At 42.0% G+C, this 26654-nt stretch overlaps 2 protein-coding genes and 1 non-coding gene across 4 annotated transcripts; all 3 read left to right on the top strand.

The window, feature by feature from the left end:
* Nucleotides 1-495: 495 nt before the first annotated feature.
* psma2a (proteasome 20S subunit alpha 2a) lies at nt 496-5684 on the top strand. Its single transcript, XM_071904997.2, has 8 exons — nt 496-556; nt 1172-1248; nt 1777-1909; nt 2231-2353; nt 2717-2798; nt 3203-3276; nt 4055-4112; nt 4417-5684. Exons 1-8 carry the CDS (start codon nt 516-518, stop codon nt 4531-4533), a joined length of 705 nt encoding a protein of 234 aa, XP_071761098.1. The 5' UTR covers nt 496-515; the 3' UTR covers nt 4534-5684.
* Nucleotides 5685-6172: 488 nt separating this feature from the next.
* atad2 (ATPase family AAA domain containing 2) lies at nt 6173-26121 on the top strand. 2 transcript variants are annotated; one of them, XM_071904981.2, is made up of 30 exons: nt 6173-6505; nt 7605-7744; nt 8283-8338; nt 8537-8732; nt 9301-9382; nt 10137-10224; nt 10522-10719; nt 11091-11211; nt 12241-12255; nt 13378-13479; nt 14234-14342; nt 14531-14646; nt 14808-14982; nt 15341-15429; nt 16084-16243; nt 16776-16866; nt 17361-17538; nt 17696-17832; nt 18017-18152; nt 18683-18869; nt 19409-19594; nt 20070-20205; nt 21153-21349; nt 22341-22500; nt 22719-22841; nt 23492-23665; nt 24378-25034; nt 25140-25273; nt 25522-25650; nt 25928-26121. In XM_071904981.2, the coding sequence occupies exons 1-30, from the start codon at nt 6311-6313 to the stop codon at nt 25958-25960; spliced, it is 4500 nt and encodes a 1499-aa protein (XP_071761082.2). In that variant the 5' UTR covers nt 6173-6310; the 3' UTR covers nt 25961-26121. The 2 variants fall into 2 exon arrangements, with proteins under 2 accessions (XP_071761082.2, XP_071761083.2); XM_071904982.2 differs by lacking the exon at nt 12241-12255.
* On the top strand, nt 18922-19058 carry LOC139916208 (small nucleolar RNA SNORA5). Its single transcript, XR_011784847.1, has one exon. It is a non-coding gene; the product is annotated as a small nucleolar RNA SNORA5 (small nucleolar RNA).
* Nucleotides 26122-26654: the final 533 nt, after the last annotated feature.

Genomic DNA, 26654 nt, shown 5'->3' with positions numbered 1-26654 from the left:
GCCTCATCACTCATCCCGAATTTCCCCAAAGTGATTAATAAAGTGATATCTTATCTTATCTTATCTTACTTTCTCTCACTGCCTCCTTCACCTGATCCCCTGTCTCCACCTGAGGCCGAAGCCATAGGCTAAACCTTGGGCTAATTAGGCCTACCAAGAGAACCTTCACCCTTATACTAAAATGTAAAAATCAAACAAATAATGATGATGAAAACAAGATAAAGACGAGAAATGTTTAAATTAACCGCTCTGAACAAGAAAGACCGCGACGCATGCGCTCCAGTTCCGGGCATTGCGGTTTCCCGGTACCAATCATTTCATAACAGACAAAAAACATTTTTTATTTCATTTGCTGGTATTTTAGATGCGTACATAGTACAACTGAACAAAAGTAACATTTTATATTTATTGGATTTGAAGCATAAACCACTGACAGACTGTTTGACCCCAACTTGAGCTCCACCAATTACATCTATCGTTACTGCGTGACGTAGATTCCCCCTGACAAAGCAAAGATGGCGGAACGAGGATACAGCTTCTCCCTCACCACATTTAGGTAAAGTTTTTCAGAATAGTCAGGAATTATCATAAATAGGCACAAACGCATGTCCTGTAATGGTAGCTCTTGGATGACTGTTTCATAAATTGTATGTCCTTTTTTTCTTTTTGGCCTGTAATGAAGGTTTTGGGTGCAGTTGTAGTTGATGCACTGTCATTGCCGGGCACGGATGAAGCGTACCGTTAGCATGTCTGCTAAGTTTGTCATGTTTGCTGTCAAAATGTTAAATCGGTGCTCTGTTAAAATGGTATTGCAACGAGTCGTTTTGTTTTATCTGTGATAAATACGGTTTAATTGTGGGATTTTTGATTCCACCCTGGAACAGACGGAAACAAACCTGTTTCACACGCTAGCGGGCTAGGTTAGCCTAGCTAGCTCAAATGAGAATGAAGCCATTCAGCTTTTGCTTTCAGTTTTGTATGTGTGTTAGCCAGTTTGGCTTGCACAGTGCTGTCTCTGTGTCAGTACTTGTTTTACGAAAACATTATAGTTGATGCTCTACTCTTGCCCCTCCTCCCTAATCCTTATAGAGTTTGTAGTTTATTTGAACACTTATATTATACAAAGTGCTTCACAGCAAAGTTATGAAACATCTTGTATTTCTCCCCACAGCCCTTCGGGTAAACTGGTCCAGATTGAATATGCCCTGGCAGCCGTAGCAGCTGGAGCCCCCTCAGTTGGGATCAAAGGTAAGGATTCCTGGAAATCTGTCTCTCTTAAACTATGGGTTTGGGGCCCAAAATGGGTCATGAACCTACTTCTGGTGGGTTCTCATGTGAATAGTAATATGTTTTCCATGAGCCTGGGACAAACGTTTAATTTACATCTACCTATTTGGGTCCCAAACTGACACAATTTAAGAACTTTGGCTGTACAAGAGGGAAGTTTAAGGCACTATTAATAAAAGAAGTTAAAAAATAATTTATTACAATGGCTTGTTATTGTTAAGGATAAAAATATATATATATGTTTTGTTGTACATCTTTATGGTACACCTAAACATCAGGAAATACTATTTTTTGTGTGTTGAATTAAATCAGTTTTTAATTTGCAGAACCTGTGGAGTTTGTTTTGTCTTGCTTCTAGCTATTGATCCGCCTGGGCGTGTCAAAGCATAGTTGAAACTGATTAGAGAAACTATTAAAAGTTATTATAATATATTTATATATATTATTATTATACACTTGACTATGGTATATATTCTCTTTCACTTTCAGCTTCCAATGGAGTTGTCCTGGCGACAGAGAAGAAACAGAAGTCCATCCTGTATGATGAGCAGAGCGTTCACAAGGTGGAACCCATCACCAAACACATAGGCATGGTCTACAGCGGCATGGGACCTGACTACAGGTAGGGAGTGTGTCCACGTGTGTTTGAAAGGAGAGTGAGTGCCACTGGCATAAGACTTTCTACAAGTGTGTGTTTGAGTGTAGTTGTATGTGAGTATGTCAGGAGAGAGGGTTAGAGGGAACAGAATCAAGGTGGCTTTTTACAGAATGAGTCTATGATAAGTAAGTTATGCCGGTGTTTATTGTCAGGTGTTGGTGGTTATTCTGGACCAAAGACTGCCTAAAGTGTTGGTCATTGGTGAGAAAACCCCAAAGCTAGCTCTATGTCTTGTGTACACACACACACTCACAGAAGGTTTAATGAGTTGTGTCCTCCTTGCAGGGTTTTAGTGCGTCGAGCCAGGAAGTTGGCCCAGCAGTACTTCCTGGTTTACCAGGAGCCAATCCCCACAGGTCAGCTGGTCCAGAGAGTGGCCTCTGTAATGCAGGAGTACACACAGTCTGGGTGAGTGTACACAGACACACACTAACACACATACATTGCTTACAGACATGCCACCACACACTCACAAAACAGACTCATTCACAAGTTGTTAGATATTCCTTTGCCTATGCCCTTGATTGGATTTTCTTTCTGTATTTCTTCAAATACGAGCCTGTGTAATATCCATCCCAGCCATACTAACAGTAATAAATAAATGGGCTCAGGCCTGCATCATAATGAAAGATGTAGTCTCTCATCCATGTTGCTAATTTACCATATGGGAACCAACCAGAGAATGACCTGTGACCCATAGTTAAAGAAACCAGTGGTCAAAGTAAGTTATGCCAAGCCATTTGATCCATTTTCTGTTATTTTCTCCTCCAGTGGAGTGCGTCCGTTTGGGGTGTCGTTGCTGATTGCTGGATGGGATGAAGACCACCCCTACTTGTTCCAGTCAGACCCATCCGTAAGATCTATTATTCATTCTCATATTAATAGCAAAACAACCCCCGTGTTTACTCCAGCACAGTTTTGATGATTGCTAAAGTTCTGTAATTACCAACATTTAACAGCAGACCAATGCCATCATGCTGGGATAATATACTGCTCATACTTCTGGTCATATTTATATATTGCTCATACACCAGGTTTGTTCAATAATTTACCCCCCATACCTTTTACAGCCATACCGTTCTGTTAACACGGCTTTACTCATATTCCCCAACTGGTTTGGAATACGCTTGTTCCAGTCAGTCTCTGTCAGCACTGATTTGGGGGTACAGATCATGTTCTTCATAATGCCCTGTTGTATATCAGAAACAAAGCTTACTGTCAGGTTAAGATTTGTTTTTTTTTTTTCCTGATTGACAGGGTGCATATTTTGCATGGAAAGCCACAGCCATGGGAAAGAACTACGTAAATGGAAAAACATTCCTTGAAAAAAGGTATGAGTTTACAGTGAAAGACATTTTCTGTATTTAAATTATGCCACGTTAGAATGATGTTATGATATACAGTATATGTTTTGATGTGGATTGTGGTGTGTTGTGGATGTGGATTAATGGGCTGTTTGTGTATAAATTATATTTTACCTCAGGGATCAATGAGATACACTCTAATCCATGGGGATAGTCTGGTTCAGGAATCTATCAGAATGTATTTTTCAGCTGATTTCACACATATTCATTGAATTAGATTATAGTTACTTGCTGTATTTTACATTCAGTGGCCACTTTTCTACAGCAAGGCCATGTAACCTTCAAACTTAAGGTCATGGAATTGCTCCAGCACAATCACAGAAAGTCATGGAAAAGTTAGGGAATTTTACATGACCCAGGGTGGGGATCCTGACTCCAGGGGTTCCTTTTTTTTTTTTTTAGCTTGTGACCTAAATTGAGTGAATTTGGTGTCACCCCGGCTCATTATAACATGCTACACTTCTGTCACATGCAGAAATAGGCAACAACCAGCAACAAGCTGAAAAGGGTTGAGCACATTTTTGGATTTTTCATAATCACTAGCCAAATAGAATAAAAGCTTTTTAACCATTTTGGAATGATTTGGATCACTTTTTTCTCAAGCCCATGACCCGGTTTGGGTCCTGGCACATTCTTTAAGAAACACTGTTAATACCATGAGTGCACATGAGAGAGGTGTTTGATAGGGTATATCAAGTGAAAGAAATACAAGAATTTAGTTGACTGTTTTATCCACTCTCTCCAGGTATAACAATGACCTGGAGTTGGAGGATGCCATCCACACAGCCATCCTGACATTGAAGGTATGTTGTTTATTTCAAAAATGCAGTTGCATTGAAATATATCTACAATGTTGTCATGAGTCTTGGGGATCAATAAACAGCTAAATAGAACTCCCCATTGCACCAATAAATCACTTGCATGAATCTTACTCAGTCCATAAAAAGACGACATAAACTTTTAATTCAAATAAAGACATACACCAAAATTGAGGCTACAAGAGTAACAGCAGGTGTATTTGTGTGTAGTCGGCTCTATTGTTTGTTTCTCATTGTTTCTTTCCTTTATTATCAGTCATTTACGCTCCCATTTCCCTTTGTGTTGCAGGAGAGTTTTGAGGGTCAGATGACAGAGGAGAACATTGAAGTGGGGATCTGTAACGAGGCTGGCTTCAAAAGACTCACCCCGGCTGAGGTGAAAGACTACCTGGCAGCCATTGCCTGAACACACCCTGCCTACTGACGGGGGTCTCTGGCCACGTTCCAAGTCAAAGACATAGCAGCGCAGTAACCAATAGTTGTGTGAAACATCATTCAGATACCACAGAGCCATTAATATAGAGTTTGACCGCATTGTGCAATGGCCACTATGTTTCCGACTCTTCCCTAGAGCTAACAGTTATTGCAAACATGTGACAGTGCCCCCCACAACATTGCTATATCTAAGATTATAAATGTCAGCTGACAGAATCAGAAATTCTGCTTCACATTCAGAAATTATGTCCAGGCCTGAGCCCATCTACTTAAAGTGATGGCCTTTGTGCATAACTGTGTAGCCAATGTGGCTGCCACTCAGAACTGCACTGGCTAAACTCCATCAATGGCTCTGAGATAGCAGACTGATGTATCATATGACTGATTGGCTTTGGTGTCAAACATGTACCTTGGTACTGTGAGATATGGCAGCTGGCTGCTGTGCAAATGAAGTGGAGGGTGGTCTCTGATTTGGGTGAAATCTCAAATCTTCCATTGAATCCTTTTATCTTCTCATTCCTCAATTCTATTACAAGCCCAAAATGTTTAGAAATCAAAACTGATACCACTGTTAATTATTTTAAAGTATCCAAACCCCTATAGTTAACAAATCACTTATAACCCTCACTAAGTCTGATAAAACACCTCCGGTGCAAAATCACAGAAATTTTGCTTTGGAAGAAACTGGCATAAATAATATGTGAGCCCTGGTGCTGTTGGGCCTTGTAGTGAAAACCATTCTAGCAAAGTAACCCTGTTTGATCATTGATGACCAGGCTAGCAAGTCTCAGAGAGTCATCCTATCAACAGAGCCTTGGTCCTGTCGTCTGTGGGTGATTTATTCATCCTAAACATTGTGGTGGTTTCCCCCAAATCTCCCCTTGACTGCATTGCAGTTGTACCTCTCAACCACATTCTAGAAAGGAGGTTTAACAAAAGGAAGAGTAGAGAGAGGATCCAGGGGAAAGCTTTGAGATTTTGCTGTGGACCAGTTTGCCTGTATAGCGGTTTTACACAATGTACCAGAAAAGTTGTTTTTCCAGGTTAACAACGTTTCTATAGTTTGTATTTTCTCCTCTGGTATCTGTCTACATATTCAAAAAATAAAAGATGATGCGTTGATGTCGTCTCCAGTGTCTTAAATTCTTCTTAGAAAAATAAACATATAAATATGTATATAATATACATTCCTCATGACCTTTGTTTGGAGGCGGTAGATTTAAGTCATGTGATCGTTAAACATGTAAATGTACATGTACATTGTATGGTATCATGACATGGCCTGTGTACATAATTAGAGCGCGCAGGGATGCGCAGTTTGGAGCGCGCTCTAAAAACAGCCGGAACATCTTTCCTAGGTTATACCTATATCCTTCCGCTTACGTGATGTTAGAAAAAAAATGCAGATCTCAATTTCATTTGTCAACTACAGACACGAATTTAACTTTGTGAGTCAGCTTGATGCAGTAAAGTTACAATTATTAGTAGAGTTTGACCACGCATTATTTTTTATTTACAGATCTATGTTTCCACGCGGCAGCTCACTGCAAGCTACCTCACAACCTATGATGACGTTTGTGGCGCCAGAAATCAAGGGGTTTTGGAAAGAGGCTGTGTGTATGTCAGCTGGCGGATATTTACTATTATCTTGCTATGTTGGCGGCATCGTCAATGATAGGCCATTGTTAGTCAAAATAGAGGCTGATCATTTGTCGTTTATGCTAGTATAAGCTCGGTTTGGAGTCAAGATGGTGATACTACGCAGCAGCGGCAGTGCCGGAGCTGAACCGGCAACAACTCCGAAGAGGAGGTCGTTGGAGTTGGATACTAGCTCCGAGTTTCTGTCGCTGCTTCCCGCGTCGCAGAGAAAGTCCGCCCGTCAGACGCGGTCCTCCCGGGGCCTGGATGACAGCTTCAGCAGCCCCGAAAACAACACGGCCAATGTGAGTATGGATAGCTAGACAGCTGGCAGGTAACTAGATCACGATCTGTGATCTAACGGTAGGTGGATGAATTATCGATGAGCGCAACTTTGCTGTGCTATTTTTGCTAGCTTGCTAAGCTAACTAGCTAACGTTACATTGTCAAATTGTCACTGGCAGACAGATTTATGACTGAGCGGCCAGAGTCCCTCTAACTTCTCACTGAAACTCATGTGGTCCCTCCTGGACATGTATCCGTTGATGTATCCATTCAATCATTCATTCAATCTTGCAAAACTCTTATTAGTTTACAAATCAATTAACTTTGAATTGTATTTGCCCTGTGTTATCTCATACAGCCATATAATAAGAGTAGTAACCAGGCTACCAAATAAATGCGTCCTATAAATGTAATCATTGTCCTAGGTATTGTGCTTTGGTTTTCCTGTGAAGTAACGTACATAGTTAGGGTATGAAGGGGGTGGCATCCAACTCATCAGAATCTTTTTTTTCTCGCTCGTAAACTAGTTGTTAGGGGAGAAACTGTGAGTGAATTAAAACCTGATTATGAACTGTGGTGAAGTTAGTTTGAAGTTTGGTATTCACCAGTTGATGCGCCTGTTAAAATATTATTTTTTATCAGATTACATTAGGCTTTTTTATAGAGAGGAACACGATGTTGATTAAGTCAAAATCACCTATATTGTGATGCAGCCACGGCAGAAAGGCGTCCAATGTGGTCCCACTCCAGCCCCTACGGAGGAGGATTAGGGCCACAGGTGAAAAATGTATTTGACTTCTGAGATTAATCTCAGAAGTCTGGGAATAAACTCAGAATTCTGAGTTTTTTCTCAGAGTTAATAGCTGTGCAATAAAACAAGCAGCTTACTTTAAAAAGCTATTATCCAGACTATATGGATCTTAAGGTTTTCTAGGAATCATTTGCCTTATGGTTTTATGTATATCAGCAACAGAAAAGATTGTAAAATAAAAACAGCTGATTAACAGCAACATGGTAATCATCAAAGATGGAGTTCTCAGTAGTAACTATTTTAAGCCAGTGTTTGCCTCATCTCTGCCATATTTAAACTATTCACTCAGCATGTGCTGACTGTTCCAGGGTCATGCTGATATGAAGGAGGAGGGCAGAGGTCTGAGGACCAGAGGACAGAAAGTTAAACTGGAGATCTCCTTTGCTGAGATGGACGGAAAGACCAGCTCCTCTCTGAGTGAGGACAAGACTGGAGGATGCTGCACCAGGTGATGATGGCCCACTCACTTTAATAACAACTATTTTATTATTATTATTACTATTAAACCCATTACTACCCATTACTATTACTATTATTAGTAGGAGTAGTATTGGGGCTTTTATTGTTACAGTTCACTTCATAACAGACAGACAAAACATTGGAATGACGATGATCTAAGGCTGCACAATCAACCAAATCTGCTATTCTGATTACTGCAATTTCTAAATTGTTCTAAACTGTTTCATATGACAAACTAAACATTGTTGTCTGATGCTCCCTGGCCTTCAAATCAAGTTGAAAGTTGAAGAAAATCTTACAAATCAAGCAAGCCAAGTAGCAGAAATCAATCATCAATCACAATTCACATTGCAGTTGCAAAATAATTTTTTTGTCAATGTTGTGCGGGCCTACTTTTGAACTTACTGCAGCAAAATGTGTGCACATTATCATGCATATCCCTAATATGCACACAAATATACAAAAATGACACCATAACCTAAAAGGAGGCAGTGGTGGTGAAGTTAATTTGTCATTTCTCTCTAAAGGAAATCTCCCAGGCTGCAGAGAGAGGGGAAAGCATCCAGCGGTAAACAACAAGCAGGTACAATGCTCTACAGTATCATTTTTTCCCAAGGAGCACATGCGCTCTTGAATTACAGAGCATGAGTTTGTTTTTAGGAGGGTATATGCTACTAAAATTGGAGCAGTTAAAGCAGTTAATGTTTTTGAAAAGAGCAAATGTGCTGAACTTTACCATTGTAATTCAAGGTAGGAAAAACTGTTTCTGTTGGTGTCTCAGATGTGCCAGACGAGGTGGAGGAATCATCCACTCCCAAGAGGAGCCGCTTCAGTCTGCAGAGCAGGGAAGTAGAAGAAGAAGAAGATGAGGAGGAGGAGGACGAGGAGGACCGCTCGGTGCGGCGCAGCTCCCGAATCACCAGATACAAACTGCATACCCGCAACCAGTCAGTCCTGTACGACCGACTCATCACCAAGTGAGTCCAGTAACATTCACTCCGGTTTCTTTTGGCTCCCTCCACCACTGCTGCAGTTCCATTAAAGCTACCGCACCATGACCAAACGATCACCTCATAAGGAGAAGTATCTAACAAATACAGACAAGTAAACTTTTAAAATGAAACTGCACACTAAAACAGGTTCCATTAAGTTGTAAACTGATATATGACTGAACATTGTATTTAAAATCTTGAGAATGACTGTCCTGTTTGACACAACTCACACAAATTACTGTGAAAGGCTTAGTTGGGATAAATTCGAGCAAATGATGAGTCCTCCCTCTTCCATTGAGGAACCAGTTCTAATGTTTCCAGAACCGACCAGATTGAAACATTTTTGCCTTGTGGATTCACATACACAGTGTACAGTTGTGTAATGTGTGTACAGTGTTGGAATCGAGTGTATTGTGAATAGCACAATAATAAAACGATATGCTGGGAATCATTAAGTAATCAACATTGATAAAATCTTATCAATTCCCAACCTTGATTCAGAACAATAACAGAAATGGTAATGGTTTATCCCTCTTCTCTGACTGTCCCTCAGCACGGCTGAAGCTGTTCTCCAGAAGATGGACGACATGCAGAAGATGAGACGCAGACTGAGGAGCAGAGACACTAAAGAAGAGGTAAGGACCCAACCAATTAAATCATATTTCAAATTAATTGGATAAAGTTTAGGCAAAAAATTAAAGCCACTGTGGAGAAGTTTGCTTGACAGCAGTCCAAATTTTGTAACGCAATGCCAATGCATGTATTGTATGTATGGAAATACATATAAAGTTCAAAAGTTCCACATGGAGAAAATGAAAGAATAATATTCCCCATCTTGCATTCATGACCTCTTTAAAGGACATGCCATCTTCTTTTCTACTTTTTCTTTTGGTGGTGATTAAGAATGTATAGAAGTAGACATTCCTACAGTATCTGTTTTTAAATGCCCTGCTCCGGGTCGCTCACTCCAGACTAATGGCTTTGTTTCCCCCTTGTGGATAAGCGGTTTATAACGTCACATAGGGCACAAAGAGGCCAGTTGGTGTGCATATGCTATGTAAGCAGAGAGCTTGCATGTCTCAAACTTATGTTTATCTATGCATTCCTTTACATTAAAGCCACAGGCAACCGAAGTCTGTGATTTCTCTACAATTGAGCTCTGTTGTTAACTTTGAATAAAGAGCACGAAAGCATCAAAAAGAAATTCATTTTTTCACATCCACTGGACCATGTTTGCACCAAAGATGCAGTCTTAGCTGCACATTGCATTGTGTAATCCTAATGTTTATGTATTCTGGTTTCGGTGGCTGCTGTTTGACAATGTAACCAGTGTACCACAGGTATAATCAAATCAGTGAAGTAAACACAGTTTGGCCTGTTTCCTCCCAGAAGCTGGGGATGTACACCAGGGGCAGGAGGTGCAGGTCTATGAGGACTGATGTGGAGAGTAAAGACACAGAGGAGAAGGAGAACCAAGGTGAGATCGGTTAGGCCTTTCAGGCACACAACCTGGGGATATTAACTTCTCTGTGGGCTGTGACACTGTTTTGTGAACTCGCAATATTGATTTCATTTATTCAGTGACCAAACATTGATTTTGTTGTCTCACCAGCTGTCCATGGCTGAAATGAGCTGATTATTAGCTGCAGCACCAGTGGTGTTGCAGTGGTGGATGCAAATTATTGCAACACTAGTACATGATTGGCTACTGATCAGCAGTGCCACCGTACTTGGTACATGCTTTGATATCTCTACTCTTGCTTTTCATTCATAGGAGGGGATGAGGATGATGAGGATGATCATGATGAAGAGGAGGAGGAAGACAGAGAAGATGAGGAGGAGGAGGAGGAAGATGATGATGATGATGATGATGATGATGATGAAGATGGGGAGGATGAGGAAGAGGACAACCAGAGGCGCTATGACTTCAGACAGCGGAAGACTGTGGTTCGCTACCAGGCCCCTCAGGATGGTACGGCTCAGTTTGGTTCTCCTTCTTGAGGTTTCTGTTCAATCCGATCAGTCAAATCAATTTATTGATTGATATTAATTGTTTAAATGTGCTTGAAATGCATAGAATTTTATCATTGTCCTTACAGGATAATTCTGGTTACTGGGCCTTATTTTGTGTGTTGTGCAAAATTTACAAAATACACTTTCTAGTATTGCTAACATATGCTCAGAGGAGGCTTGTACCAGGAAAAAAGCAAAAACATTGGTGCTAAAACTTTTTGAATACACTAGGCATAGGCTGCTAAAAATACCAAATCTTCTCTTTAAGGCCCATTCATCTGTCTTCTAGTATTCCATTAGGTTTGACATAGTTTGATCATTTTGTGCTAGAACCCAGAGAACCAAGGAAGCGCAGCATGTACTTCAAGAGCCACTCGTCTCCTACCAGACGCAGGTTCAGGTTCAGCTCCACGGCCCCCAGGAGCCCCTACAACAGAAGAAGAAGCAGCCGGTTAGTATGACAGCCCAGACACCACCCATTAACTGCTGACTATGCAAGGGACCATAGCCAATGAGGTGCATGTTTTATGGCTTGAATAGATGACACAGGGGCTAAGAGTCGCCCAATGGGGAGAGATACTATATCCCACTAATACCATGATGACTTGCCAAAGACTAAATTAATGGAAAAAATCCACCCTAAAACACATTAAGAAACACGTCCTTCTCTGGGGGTGAAATGCAGGAAATAACTAACTGAAGTAGAAGTAGATGAGGCAGGTTGAAGGAAAGTGAGTACACCATAAAAGTAAATTACAATACTTCATTGCAAAATATCTTCTGGGATGCATTGAACATCACAGATTGATGAGATCTATCAGTGTTCAGAGTATCAAGAGTATCCAAGGGTGGATTTGTCCTTTTTAAGGTGTGTCCATTCATATTTTTGGGCATTTTGCACAGTAACACTTGGATGGTCTGACTAATACCTGGAACACAATCATGCCCATAATAATCATTATGAAATTCCTATGCCGTAGAAATGTTACTTCACTACTCTTGCAATCAGTACAAACTTAAGTGACAACTTAAGTGTCAGTCGATGCTCTTTCCCTCTCTCACTCGTCTTCTCAGAGTTGGCAGCTTGTCAAAGCTTGTCCTGCAAGACTCAAGACTTTCTCCATACTTTTCTATGAATCATGTCTTACACATTGTTAGAGTGGTGGTGTACTACTCACTGAAGCACATACACAGATACAGAGAGAACATAATGCAAAAACGCAGATCAGAGTACTTGTTTCCTCGATCCCATGCAGCACTGTTAATGTCACACGCTGCTTACTTTCACTAAAATTGTGTGTGGAAGGCGATCAGGGTATATGGTCTGACAACTGTTTGTTAACATCTATCTAGTTGTAGTGTTGGCCCCAATACAAATAACATTATTTTCCATAGCCATGAGTATCGTTATTGCATGTACAATCCATCCCAATATTCCTTTTTTCCTCTTTTTTCTGATTCTCTTGCTCCTCATCCTCAGGAGTAGCTCTGAGAGGTAAGAGACACTCACTACTTGTCTTTGTTGCTGTTTACCTTTTTTTTTAATAGTCCTTTTGGGTGCTGTCTGTCTCTACTAGCACTGTGGTTGTTCAGAAGTGTGGCACATTTTGGGTGAAAATATATTCAGTAGTCTAAATATTGGGACAGTGAGCCAAATTGAATCTTTTTTGTCAGTGTCATTGTGTAACCATGGTTCAACATGGAGACAAGGACAGACCAGCTGCTGTATTTTACCTCATCTGCTGATGTGAACAGACTCGCAACAAATCTGAAAACGTGACTCCCCTGCAAGTTTTAAATTAATAAATTGTATATGATATGGTATTCTATGATGAGTAGTATATTGCATTTGTTGCTTTTCTTTGAATTCAAATAAAGGCATTTATTTGATTCTTAGAAAGATATACTGTAAATCAAATAAAGTCAGTGAAATCAACAGCAACCTGGACTAGCTCACTATCCCAATGCTTCCATTATGAACTGGAAATCATTCTTATTTACTTTGAGTAAAAATTGGCGTAATCTTATGTGAGTATTAGTATAAGTATTTTTCAGGTACATTTCAATAGCATCTTACTACGTCTTTGGATATTTATTTAGAGTATTTTCTTGTCGTGTGCTTGATTTGTCCTGCTGATTACACAGCCTTAAATTATATACTGTACGTCCAGCACTCCTGGTGTTTTGTTCTGGTGGTCTGTTGCCCAGGCCTCATGCATGAGGATGGTCTGTGTGTGATTGGGCTTGTTGGATTAATCATACCTGTGATGGAGGTGTAAATGATGCATTCATGAATACTATCTAGTAGTGTGTAGTACTGGTAGTGTTTATTTGTGAGTGTTTGTATTTGTTGTGTTTATTGGAATGAGTGTTTGTAGGGTGTTGAATTTGATTGGTTTTTAATCCTTTTAATCCTTATTGCCTTCACTGATCAGAGTCAATTCCTGCCTTAACCGTGTCGGTCTCTAATATTCGATGTGTTTTCTTGCTGAAAGCGACGTGCCTCCTTTTAGTTGGAATTGTCTGTTTTGCTGTAGACAGACAGATAAGCTGATAGGCCAGGATGATACAGATGGGATGAAAGATGGTGTTTTTCATGCATTTCTCCTCCTCGCAGAAGGAGACATGCCATCCACAGCAGTGACTCCACTTCCTCCTCTTCAGACGACGAGAAGTTCCAGAGACGGAGAAGTAAGAACAGAAGCCGGTCTGTCAACAGGTGAGTCCGTTCAGCAGCACCTGTCTTAGAGCGCGACTACAAACACACAACAGCGGTGTTTTTCAGCAATAGGTAGGTTGTAGAATAATTAAATATTTAAATGATAATTATTGCAGAATAATTCAAATGGGTCCACAAATTTGCATCCAAAGCTATTTGCTATACTAGGTTGCCTTCTAATCCCTGCAATGTAAGAGGGGGAGGAATAAGATACTTTAGGCTTGCCGGTTTGTATCCTAAAATTACAGTAAATTTAGTTAAATTAGCCTGCTCTAACAAGGTTTTAGGGCTTCCAGGTCTCCGAGGAAAGGTTTGAAAACCATTACACTACAGGGTTTGAACCAGATTTTCCCCCATGTTCTCTCGCACAGAAAGAAACTAAGGTGGTGTTTTCATCCCAACAGTTTTCTGTCTCATAGCAGCCAAATGGTGAAGATGTCTGGGGTGACGCTATGTTGTCTTATTAATTTAAAAAAATTGCAGTGCAAGTTTGCCTTTTAAGATTCCTACTTCTAATGGGAAGCTGAGCTCACGAATTGCATTGCTTCAAATGCTTCCCCATTAACCTGTTATTTCATGGTAATAATTACTGATAGGGTGGGACCAATGACTCAGTGCATCCCACATACTTACACTGTTGTAGGAATCTCTCGTGACGCTCTCCTCCATATGCTGTCCAGCAAAGCAGAAATGCCAATAAAATGAGTCTGATAAAAAAGGGATATTTATCTTTTCTCTGTTGTTTTTCCTCCAGATGTCTGCCCATGAACCTTGTGAAAGAGGACCTGCTGGGGATCCAGAAGGACAGGATGAAGATCGGAGCCAGCCTAGCTGACGTGGACCCCATGCAAATAGACAAGACGGTAGGTTTGGATTGGATGAATGGATGGAGTTAGTCTGACAAACAAGGACAGAAATAGACGTGATGGTACATATGACTGATGGATGGATGATAGGACAGTTGGTAAGACACAGAGAGATGAAATATCTTTAGTTAGATGGACAGAATACAAGATAACAGTAACAACATAACGTTGTTTTTGTGACCTAGGTGAGTTTTGATAGCATCGGAGGTTTGAATAGACACATCTCAGCGCTGAAGGAAATGGTGGTCTTCCCTCTGCTCTACCCAGAAGTCTTTGAGAGGTTCAAGATACAGCCACCCAGGTAAATAACCTAATGTGTATATATATATATGTATGTGTAAGTTGTGTAAGGGACTTCATCTCCTGTCCTTTCCTTTCCTTTCTTCTCTGCTCCTCCCATCTCTTCTCAACCTCCAACTGCCCCATTATTTTCTCTCACTTCTGTTTTCCCCTTGTCTCCAGGGGCTGTCTATTCTACGGTCCTCCAGGTACGGGGAAAACCCTGGTAGCCAGAGCGCTGGCTAACGAGTGCAGTCAGGGGGAGAGGAAGGTGTCGTTCTTCATGAGGAAAGGGGCCGACTGCCTCAGTAAGTGGGTGGGAGAATCGGAGAGACAGCTACGCCTGCTGTTTGACCAGGTAAACCACACGCCTCTACAACATACTCACAACATTCAGGGATGATGCTTTTTTCTTCCAGTATTTTAGGCTTTTCTGGATGCAGGAATTGGTGCCTTTCTCCCACCACTTCCTGCTTTTTTGTTTTGCTGTGATTGCATCCCTGACTGGTTCCCAATATTAATGAAAGACAATGCCATCAACAAAGACTATCCAACAACAGACCTTATAAAGGATATCCTACTATATTTTCATATATGAACTTGTGGGATGGGATAAATCAAATGCCTGTGCCCTTTTTTCCCATCGCACCACCTGTAACTATCAAGTTTGAAAAGAACGTAAAGAATTGATGTGATCCCTGCTGATTTCCTCTCAGGCATACCAGATGCGTCCGGCCATTATCTTCTTCGATGAGATTGATGGTTTGGCTCCAGTCAGGTCCAGCAGACAGGACCAGATCCACAGGTGAGCAGTGCCTCACTCTGATTTTTAGGTTATTTGTGGTGGCTGTGGTGAGTACAAGAGTGTAAATGACTGTCCATGCAACACAAGAGGCACTTTCAATTTTATTGTGTTAGTTTAAGTTTAATTGACACAAGAAGTCTGTGGGAAGCATTTTGTTGAGGCTCTGTAGGGAAGAACACTCACAAAATCTTAAATATTGCATCTTAAGAATTTCATCAGCATTTAGCTGATCTTAAGTTCATGCTTCATGTGAAAATAATCAAAGTTCAATTACTGGCCGCATTGGCTGCATTTAAGGCATGTTTGATATTGTGCACCGCCTGAAATTTAAAACAAGTGCTTGGTGATCTCTCACGTAAGCAGAGATAACAAAAATTAAATTCATTTAAAAATCAGATCACTTTTATGACCAATGTGCAAACGTTCCATACAGTGTAATCTGTCAACTATATGATGGCACAATACACCAAAAGTATTAAGTAAACAAATACACGTTTTGTTGCTGTTGCAAGGATTGAACCTGTGACCTTGATGTTAACGGATGTCACTCCACTATACCACCCTGCTTCAAGTCTGAGACCTTTCAAACATGAGCAATTAACACAATCCAAAATGCTGCATTTGCCTAATCTGAGTCTCTTTATGTCTCCATAGTTCCATTGTGTCCACCCTCCTGGCTCTTATGGACGGTTTAGACAGCAGGGGAGAGGTTGTAGTGATAGGAGCCACGAACAGACTGGACTCCATCGATCCAGCTCTCAGACGACCAGGACGCTTCGACAGAGAGTTCCTCTTTGGCCTGCCGGACAGAGAGGTCAGTATCCAAACAAATCCTGTTGAGACTGCAACTTTAAATCATCATGAATCAACAATAACACATTGTAATTTGTTAAATAATGATTTTTGCCAAAAATTTGAAATATGTCGCAGTTGCACCTATCACTAATGCTTCTGCTGTTTTCGTAGCCACTACCAGAGAACTGAACCATGTAAACTAGGTCCTTCGACTTCGCCAGGTTCTTAGACTACTCTTAGGCCAAAGAGCTACTGAACATCATATGAAAATGACAGGAATTATCCTTTAATGGTGGGTATATCACCATGGTAGTGTACTAGTAAGCAGTATTATGTTTTATTTTATTTTGAGCTTTTAGTTTTAGAGAAGGGGCAGCAACATGGCAGCCATAGTGCAGCCTATCCAAATGCTCTTTCGTTGGCTTTGGGCTGAGGCAGCAGATGTTCTTCAGCTCATGCACTAGTTTAATGTTGTAGTTGTAATATCACAAGAGATTCTGCAAAGTATTGGACCCAAAATTGAAATGCTGTGCTCCGTTTTCCTGCGCCAGGCGAGAAAGGACATTCTGAAGATCCACACCAGACAGTGGAGTCCTCAGCCTTCTGACGCTTTTCTGGAGGAACTGGCAGACAAGTGTGTTGGTATGCATACACACACACACATACACACACACACACACAAACACGCATTCCAACTTTATTTGAATCCACCAATTCATTTTAGTACATACTGTATGCTTCCTCTGACAGTCATTCTTACGTTTATTCTTTCATTAATATACAGTATTGCTATATACTGATGAAACCAGTATTTCCATTACATGTATTTAGCTATGGTGGTCTCCCACAGCTTGAGAAAAGTAATAGGAAAATTGATCATGTGGTCTTATTGCTGAGCCCATCCCCCCCAAAAAATAACGTAATAAGTTCAATTGCAATTGCAAGTAATTGCAATTGAACTTATTACGTTATTTTTATTAATTGCAATTAATTGTCCATATATCTTGGTATACAAATCCAATTGAACCCAACCCAATCTAGAAAAATTCTCCAGGAAACACTGACAAAAGGATTTGGACACTCATGAGAACAGATAGAAAATAGTTTTCTGACAGCAATCTGGCTTTATTGTCCAGGTTACTGCGGAGCAGACATCAAGGCAGTGTGTTCAGAGGCTGCTCTGTGTGCGCTGCGCCGTCGCTATCCCCAGATCTACTCCTCCTCGCAGAAACTAGTGCTCGACGTCAACTCCATCGCCATCGGCAACAGAGACTTCATGTCCGCCATGGCCAATATGGTGCCAGCTGCCCAGAGGTATGACCAGGATAACTTTATTTTATTGTAAATGTTTGTTATCCTTAGTTTCCGTCTATTTTTTGGGATATAAACATTGTCTACAGAAAACAGTGCTTGCGTGTGCTTGGCATATACAGTATATGTGATTGTTTGTGATCCTGTTTGTGATTCCCAGAGCGGTAGTGTCACCAGCCAAGGCCCTGATACCAGCCATCCGCCCTCTGCTCAGCGCTGCCCTGCAGAACATCTTGCACACTGTCAGCAGACTGTTCCCCCATGCTGAGCAGGGCTTAAAGAGGAAGAGAGACCAAGGTAGAGTCCTGCTCTGTCTGTCTTTCTTTCTTTCTTTCTTTCTTTCTTTGCACAGATCCCCATGTCTATCTTAATCATGGAATATTTCAAATGTGATTATACAGTCGCCATACTCTTTAGGTGCTTCAAAAAGCTGTTGGGAGTAACTGTTGGTGTGGGGGTGTGTGTGTGTGTGTGTTTCCAGATGTGCCCTCTGGTGTGTTTGAGGATGATCTGATGTTCAGTGAAGATGAGGATGCAGCAGTCTGCAACGGACTGACCTCTCACTCTCAGCCTCAACCCAAAGCACCTGCGGCCAACGGACTCCTCAACCTCAGTAGGTGGGTTATCCTTCATTCAGGAGGAAATATTAAGCAGGAAGTTTATTATAATTTATTTGTTCATTTGTCATTCATTCAGGAAATTAAAACTGTGATTAATTACATAACAGTTTACAGAAGCAAATTTTCTACAAATCCTGTCTGTTGCTTTTTGAGCAGTATTTGCTTAATAAAAGAAGTTAAAGTTGCATTGTGAAAGTTTAACTTGAACTATGAATCATCACACCATAGCTGTGAATTTTCACACAACTCCCACAATCCTCTTTCCATATTCAGAAAGAACTATATGTCCTTGCCACAAATGTGGCATGGGACTTTACAGAATCTGTACTTTTTTCTTTCAGTCTCCTCTTTCTCTCCATTCTTTCCTTTATTTCGGAAGTGTTCTGAGCCGTCCAGCCTCCTACTGACTCAGGCTGCTTTCTGAAGATCATCCAGCCAACCTACTCCCAAATGCTCACCGACAGTAAATCTGAACCTCCACACCACCTCACCTGTCTCTTATCTCTCCGTCTTCTCTCCTCGTCTAGGAGCGTGTTGAGCCAGCCGACCTCCTACCGGCCCAGGCTGCTGCTGGAGGGCAGGCCGGGCTCCGGTCAGAGCTCCCACCTGGCCCCCGCTCTGCTCCACGCCCTGGAGAAATTCACCGTGTACACCCTGGACATGGCCGTGCTGTTCGGAGCCAGCGCCACCGCGCCAGAAGAGACCTGCGCTCAGGTAAACCGTCCACCTATCTGTTCACATTTGCACCGGGGAGAAAGTCGTACTCCGCAGCCTTGTCAAATTCAGTGTGTTCTGTTCAGTGGACCTCACTGGCCAAAATGGCTGCCACAGTGACTGTGTAGTTCATGGGCCCCACCTCCTCACACTGTGGACACTGGGGATAAATATGTACTATGGACAAATAGACCGAAAGAAAGAACTGCATGTTTCAGCTGTGTTTAATGTTGTTGTATCATTTCCTATGTTCTGTAGATATCTGCCAGTGTGCATTATATCCTGCTTTTTCATGCTGTCCTGATCACACCTTTTGATTCTGTTGTTAGCAAGTGGGATGTCATCCCCTCTCATCCCCCCTCAAATTGTTCCTTGGATATATATCTCAATCATCTTTTAAACTCCTCTGTCCTATCTTATGTTCTGTAATTCTCTGTAGTTCTGTAAATAGTCCCACTATCCTGTACATCCCTCCATAGATGCACATCCAGCTTTTATAAATATCCATAATGTTCCTTGTCTGACCTCATGCTCTGTAGATCTTTGTTGAAGCCAAGCGGACGTCTCCCAGCATCCTGTACATCCCCCACATCGGACAGTGGTGGGAGACGGTGGGTCCTGCCTTGAGAGCCACCTTCCTCAGCCTACTCCACTCTATCCCCGCCTTCGCTCCCATACTGCTGCTGGCTACCTGTAACCTGCCTTATGACCGACTCAGCCTGGAGGTACGGACAGAACCGCACTGTAGGGTGATGCACTTGTCGACTTTCAGATTATGATATGAATGGTGATTCATGCGGGTACAGCGTTTTTCATTTCTTTTTCAGCATTGAAAAATGTTTAAAAAACATTTGGGTGAAAATATGAATATAAAATGATTCTCTCAGCAGCAGAATACTTTGTTTAGGAGCTTGGCTGGAACACCTTTCCTTTTGAGGTTAAAAAAAATTGTCTTGCTATCTGGAATTTGCACGGGTCAATATTGCAGCTTCAGTATTGCAATTTCAGTATTTTCTCAATTAATTGTGCAGCCCTAACAAACACTCATGAACACATAAACATATTGTTACAGCAGTGAATACTTAATTCAGTTTGCTAAGCATTGATCTTTAAAGTTACTTATGTTTTGTCTTAATTTCCTTGATACAAACACCCACCCACACAAATGTCTTCCCTCCCCCCTCACCTTCCTTTCCCCAGGTTCAGGAGTTGTTTCGTCTGGAGTACGGGGAGGTTTTCCATGTCCAGGTTCCCACCAGCAGAGAAAGGAGAAGCTTCTTTGAGGATCTGATCCTCAGCCAGGCTGCCAAGGCCCCTGCCTCCAAGAAGAAAGCTGGTGAGAAATGGATGAGCTTGGTAACAAACTGCAGTCTGAACTCAGTAATGCAGCTGGCTTTGTGTGGCCTTCTAGTTGAAGAAGCATTTCTCTTAAGGCCCTGACACACCAAACCGACATCAAAGAACCAGCGGCGACGAAGGCTGACTGTTCCGTCGCCTCACGTCGCCTGTGTCTGGGCCAAAAAGTTGCACTTGAACACACCGCAAAGACTACAGCCAACGGCCAACTAGCACGTACGTTCTGCGCCTGCGTGAGGGGAAATAACTCTCCATACCAGCAGGTGGCGGTAGTCGGTAGAACAGTTTCTGCTAAAGAAAATCTTACCTGATATAACAAGTTTATTTTCGATCTCACGCCAGAGTTCTGTTTTCACCACTCGGTTGGCATAACGTTTTTCTGTGATGTCGTACAGAGCTGGCCTCTCCTGAATCATGCTGATCAGTTGGTCTTCAGTTTCTTCATTCCAGACGGCCATGTCGTTGTGAAAATATTCGCGTATTGGAATAGAGATGGAGAATGGAGAAGAGCCTTCTGTGTGTGCCCTCTTGACTTCGTCGTTTGCTTGCTTTCGTCACTTCCGTTTCTCTTCTCGTGCCAATCAGAGTGATCTCTCTCACCGACGGGCTCCGCCGCCGATTCAACATGCTCAATCGGCCGAAAAGCCGCTGACAGGGGTCCGACTAGTGCCAACGGTGCGGGACACACCACAAAAACTAGGGACACAGACGCTTACCGATGGCCCGACATTGGCCGACTGGTGTGTCAGGGCCTTTATGCTCATGGTCTGCTTGTCCAGTCTTCATACGAGTCCTGGAAAACCTGGAAAGTCATGGAAAATCATTGTGGCAAAATCCAGTACTGAAATATCTCTGAAATAAATGAAAATTATGATCAACTTGAAGGTCATGTAAAATGTATATATGTTAACCCTCGGCTCTCCTCAGCGCTCCAGGCGTTGGAGGTGCTCCCCGTGGCCCCCCCGCCTCCCCCTCGTCAGCTGACGGAGAAAGAGACGCAGCGACTGGAGGAGCAGGAGGAAGACACGCTCAGGGAGCTCCGCCTCTTCCTGCGTGACGTCACCAACCGCCTGTCCCAGGACAAACGCTTCAAGGCCTTCACAAAGCCTGTGGATTTAGATGAGGTAGCTGTTCTATTCTATTCTATTCTAATCCCTAATAATGTCTTGCTTTAAGCTGTCACCAAGTGAGATCACTGTCGGCCTAGTGGAAATGGATTTACTCGAGTCTACTGTGTTCTGTTGTCTTTGTCCTGCTTTTTTTTTTTTTTTTTTTTTTTACTGCTTTCTGTTTTACTCTATGCTGTTCTATCCTGTTGTGTACTTCTAATTCCTTCACTAACCTGGTTGACTCAGGGGAAAAGGGACTGTCTTTATCTTTCTTTGTTTTGTTCTTTAACAATGTCTGTCTTGACATCATCATGTTGGAGGCAACAAATTAGACCTCTATTAAGATGGCTAGGCTATAATAACAAAGATAGGAAAGGAAGAAATTAGATATTGAACAAACTGTTCTAAATAAGAAAACAATGAAATCCTCATGAAAAACATTCTAAATGTGGTGATGTGTGATTCTGGTTGTCATTAAAAAATAAAATGAAAACAGCTAAAATCATGTTCATAGAGTTGAATGTTCCAAAACACCTCTCTAATGTTTGAATACACAATCCTCTTGTGCCTCATGTGAAACCTTGGGGCATCCCACAGTTTGACTGTTTTTGTCTGCAGCATCCCAAGAGGACAAAACAAACCCATATGTGGTTTGCATATTATTTATAGCATATTTGCTGTACATTGTGGTTCCAAAAATATAAAAGAAATGACACATCTGCAACCCAGTCAGAACAGTCCCACGGCCCTTTTTAATGAGAAACGCAGCTCTAAATCATCTCTTGTATCTCTAATAACCTACATCTTTAATCTGTGTTTTTAATAGCTGCTCCTCTTAAATTAATCCCAGACCCGCCTGAGGTCAAACTAAGGGATATTACCCACCAAAATCCCCTTTTCAGTTGAAATTCAATCCATTTGCCCCTAGTATTAGTGATAGTGGTAGTTGTAGAAGATATTATATGTCTTTTTAAAATGTCCTTGTGTTTGTTGTGTTGTATTTTAGGTACCAGACTATGCCGAGGTGATCAAGCAGCCTATGGACCTGTCCACTGTTCTCGCCAGGATTGACCTCCATCACTATGAGACAGTCGAGGAGTTCCTGTATGATGTGGACCTCATCTGGCAGAATGCGCTGGAGTACAACCCAGACCGGGACCCTTCTGGTAAACACAATGAACAACTTACTAGTATAATGTAATTGTTTCAATAAAAATTCATCATTTATGCTTATTGGATGATGAAAGAAATGCTGAACTCAAACAATAAAATCAATCAACTTGCCTTGGGTGCAAAATATTGAGTATTGATTTGTGATCCTGGAGTAAAAGAAAAGGAACACATACCTTAATTATTTGCATCTTGTGTGTGTGTTTCCCTCCAGACCGTCAGATCCGCCACAGAGCGTGTGCCTTGAAGGACACCGTCCATGCCATCATCAGAGATGAACTGGATGAAGACTTTGAGAAGATCTGTGAGGAGCTCAAGGAGTCGCGCTGCAAAAGAGGTGAATACTGTGTGTGTGTGTGTGTGTGTGTGTGTGTGTGTGTGTGTGTGTGTGTGTGTGTGTCTTGTAGTTAGAAGGCAAACACAATATAATTAACTTAAGTAATGATACAGACTAAACTGTCATAGGCACAGGGATAACTTATTTGAGCACTGACATTCACTGGTAGCCCTCTTTACCGAAGGGCTGACTTTCACTGACTCTCACTGACTAATATATGGGGTTAATTGTATGAATTTTATTGACTATGTTTAAAAACCTTTTATGAAGTTGTCAGTGCACAAATTTAATGCTTTTAACATGATACTATTGTTTGAATCAAATAGTCACATGCCTACATGTGCATATTTGCTCAGACTCTGAGTGTGTTTGTAGGCCTTTACTATTGTCACTTCTAAATTTTGCCCATATGATCCCGTAATATACTCTTGCAGACTTTTTGACGAACAGAAGAGCATGTACACATCACACAGCATGCATAGCATAGTAGATTGAATGATTCCATCCACTGTTTTCACCAATTAGACAGCTAAGGCCCCTACAGTGCTTCAGTCTCAGAATGCAAGGTGTTTTCAGGTAGGTAAATGTAATGTAGGTGTAGAGAAACCATAGGCTAAGACAGTCTGCGCTCTGTTTTTGTCTGACTCCAGGTTGCTCCACCTCGCGGTTTGCTCCCTCCTTCTACCACGTCCTTCCCAAACAGCCCAAACCTCCTGCTGAGGCCAAAGCCGGTGACGTGGCCCCAGCTAGAGAGCCTGCCAGAGCCACAGCTGCAGCTCCTGCCATCACGCCTGCTGCTACTGTCACCACACCCAAACACAGTGGTTGGTATTGTGGTACTAATAGAATAATAAGCTAGGGTGGCAGTTTTCAGGGTTGTCCTTTTCCCCAGGATTTCAGGGTTTTGGATTAGATGAAACCTGAATGATCTCTGGAGAAATATAGTCATCGCAGCAGCAGATAATAAAATATTAGATAAGAATAAGACAAATAGGGGGTACTGAAGATAATAAAAAAACAAGTAATTGCAGCGAAAAGATCACAACAAATAAACATATTGAAAATAATGCAACGTATAAACTAGCACCAAAGTGCCCTCGAGCAAGACACTGAACCCCCAACTGTTCTAGTAGAACGTGTGTGAATGTGTGTGACGCTCCCTCCCAAGTCTACGACCACCCCAGGCCATTGCTGTAAATAGGAATGTAATCTAGGTCAGATTGCCTGGTTAAATGAAGTGAAATAGAAACAGTATTGATTGAATAATAGGATTAAAATGGTGCTAATGTAATAATAATAATCCACCTTGGTCGAAAGGAAGCAAACAACACATTTGTAGGAACCTTGCCAAAGCCACAATGCAATTGTCTCATTTGGGTTTCAATTTGATGTTTGAAAACTAAAGAGATAATGGAATGCGGTGGGCCTAAGAGCTGTGGTGATGGACAGAGCACCAAACCTATTGACGAATCAACATTTTGTCCATTTTTGTCTTAAGTAACCCTCCCCCTTTCCCTCCCTCTCATATCCCTCCAGCCCAGAAGAAGAAGCGGCGGAGGAGTCGCTGGTGTAACGGCGTCATTACCAAGAAAAGGTCCACCTCCTCCCCTCACGTCTCCAAAGACGACGCGCACCTCGCCGGGTCTGAGGAGGAAGACGAAGACGGGGACGACGATGAGGAGGAGGTTGGGAAGGGAGGAGGAGGGGAGCCCGAGGAGGGGGTCGCTGTAGAGCCGGGGCTCGCAGCCAGTCAGGAAGTTAGCTGTGGGTCTGCTTCGAAGGAACAGGACAGCCAGGAGGAACCCATGGAGGAGGCTGAAGAGGAGGATGTACCGTGTGAAATTGGGAAACCAGAAGACGACAGCCACACTGAGTCAGAAGCAGATACCCAGGGACAAACCAGTGCAGCGGAGAGCAGTGAAAATAATAGCCAAAAGCTGTCAGGCAGCAGAGAAGAAAACCCTGCCGGACGATCACGGAATGTGGAGCTCCCCGCAGACACTGGGGCTGAGAAGAGTCAAACGGTAACACAGGGAGACGGTGGGAACGGCGAGGTAACTACAGCAGAGGAGGCAGAGCAGAACGGCCATGGAGAGCCAATGGAAGCAGAAGGAACAGAGAGTATGGAGCCTGGGCAGACCTCAACCACAGACCCCCCTGCAGCAGACAAAGTGGAGGAGGATACTGGCACAGGTTAGCTGGCAACACACTGTCTCATACTAGGAAGTGAATGTGTCAGGGTGTCATCATTTATAGTGGTATAAACGTGTGTGTGTGTGTGTGTGTGTTGTGTCTCAGAGCGGAGTGTGAGGCGCATGACGCGGGCTCTAAAGAACGCCGTGCTGCAGCAGCAGATGATCGATGTGGACAAAGCTCTGCAGATCCTGGACCAGCAAACTCCTCCTGTGGTGGTGGACAGAGACAAATTAAAGGTATGGAACACTGTGTGTGACCCCACAGGTCAAGCCAGGATTACTGCAACCTGACTTTACCCAGAGAAACCCTAGAAAACAAGAAGCCTCAGGACAAGTTTGTTTTCCTGCTGACTTTATCTTTATCTTCTCTCACCCCGGCACCTCCTGAGGGTGTTCGCCAGAGAGGATTATGAAGTTTACCAGCTAAAGATGTCCTCATCTCTCGCTCTTTCCTCTGTCTCCTGTCACTCTCCTCTCTTCTCCAGGAGCTGTTGGAGAGAGTCGTGACCAAGACTGACGGCTATGAGGTTTACCAGCTGGAGAAACTCTACGCTCTGCTCTGCCAGAGCATCTACAGACACAGACGAGACTACAACAAGGCCGCACTACTACAGGTTCGTATTTGATTGTGTTGAGAGAAGGAGCTTTTATTATTGTGTTTTTTCTGTTTTTGTTTTATAGATGCAAAGGGTTCATCTAAGCATGAATGGGTTAGGATAATTTAATGTAGCATGAAAGTAGAACATTGCCAGTCTGATTCATTATTCATGCAACTTCTGGGAAGACTTGTTATGAGTGCAGTTGGCTACATTTGCCCAATGTATTTTCAATTAATTAATTAATTTTTTGCTCATAATTTCTCGTCCCTTCCTTGTGTTTTCATTTGACTAGGAGATGGAACAAGAGATCGAAGACTTCTGTTGAAGAGTTTCAACAGGAACGTTGTGACTCTTTTTAAAGGTTACTCTCCATCCCCTCAGCTGTTTAAATGTACAAACAATACCGGTTCTATTTTCATAGATCATACAGATAACTCTTTGTATACCTTTTTTTGCTTTTATTTAATTAAAGGTTTTTCCTCGTAATTCTTGTCATGTGCCGTTTTTGTGCTCCAGATTAAGATTGCCAAGAAAATGCTACAGTTTTTAGGGATTCATGTCATATTACTATATATTATTATACTGTAGTATGAGTTTTGGATGTATTGCAAATCCACTATATAATATATATAAAATATATATATATATATAATATATGTTTTTTGTAAATTTGAATGTATTTGTCTAAATTTTAATGAATTTCTATTGTAATTCATCACCATGTTTACTTTTTACTATTTTTCCTTCATGAGACACAGAGTTACAGTGAGTTCTTTGCAACACGTGTCTGGTTACATGTGCTTCAGTCAGGGAGTGGCAGCAGCCCAAGAAGAGTTGGAGAAGCAGGCTTGTAACTGAAAGGCCGCGGGTGCAAAGCCTGAACTGGCTGGGAAAACCTGGGTGGGAGAAATAAATGTGTACAGTGAAGCTTTCCCTGAGCAAACTCAACTCTTAACTCAAAAATGATTTGTACAATTTGTAGGCCTTACAATCCAATGTGAAATGTCCCTATTTGTGAC

The sequence above is a fragment of the Centroberyx gerrardi genome, chromosome 12 (genome assembly GCF_048128805.1).
Source record: "Centroberyx gerrardi isolate f3 chromosome 12, fCenGer3.hap1.cur.20231027, whole genome shotgun sequence".
Classification (NCBI taxonomy): Eukaryota; Metazoa; Chordata; class Actinopteri; order Beryciformes; family Berycidae; genus Centroberyx; species Centroberyx gerrardi.
This window is presented reverse-complemented; position numbering and strand designations above follow the sequence as displayed.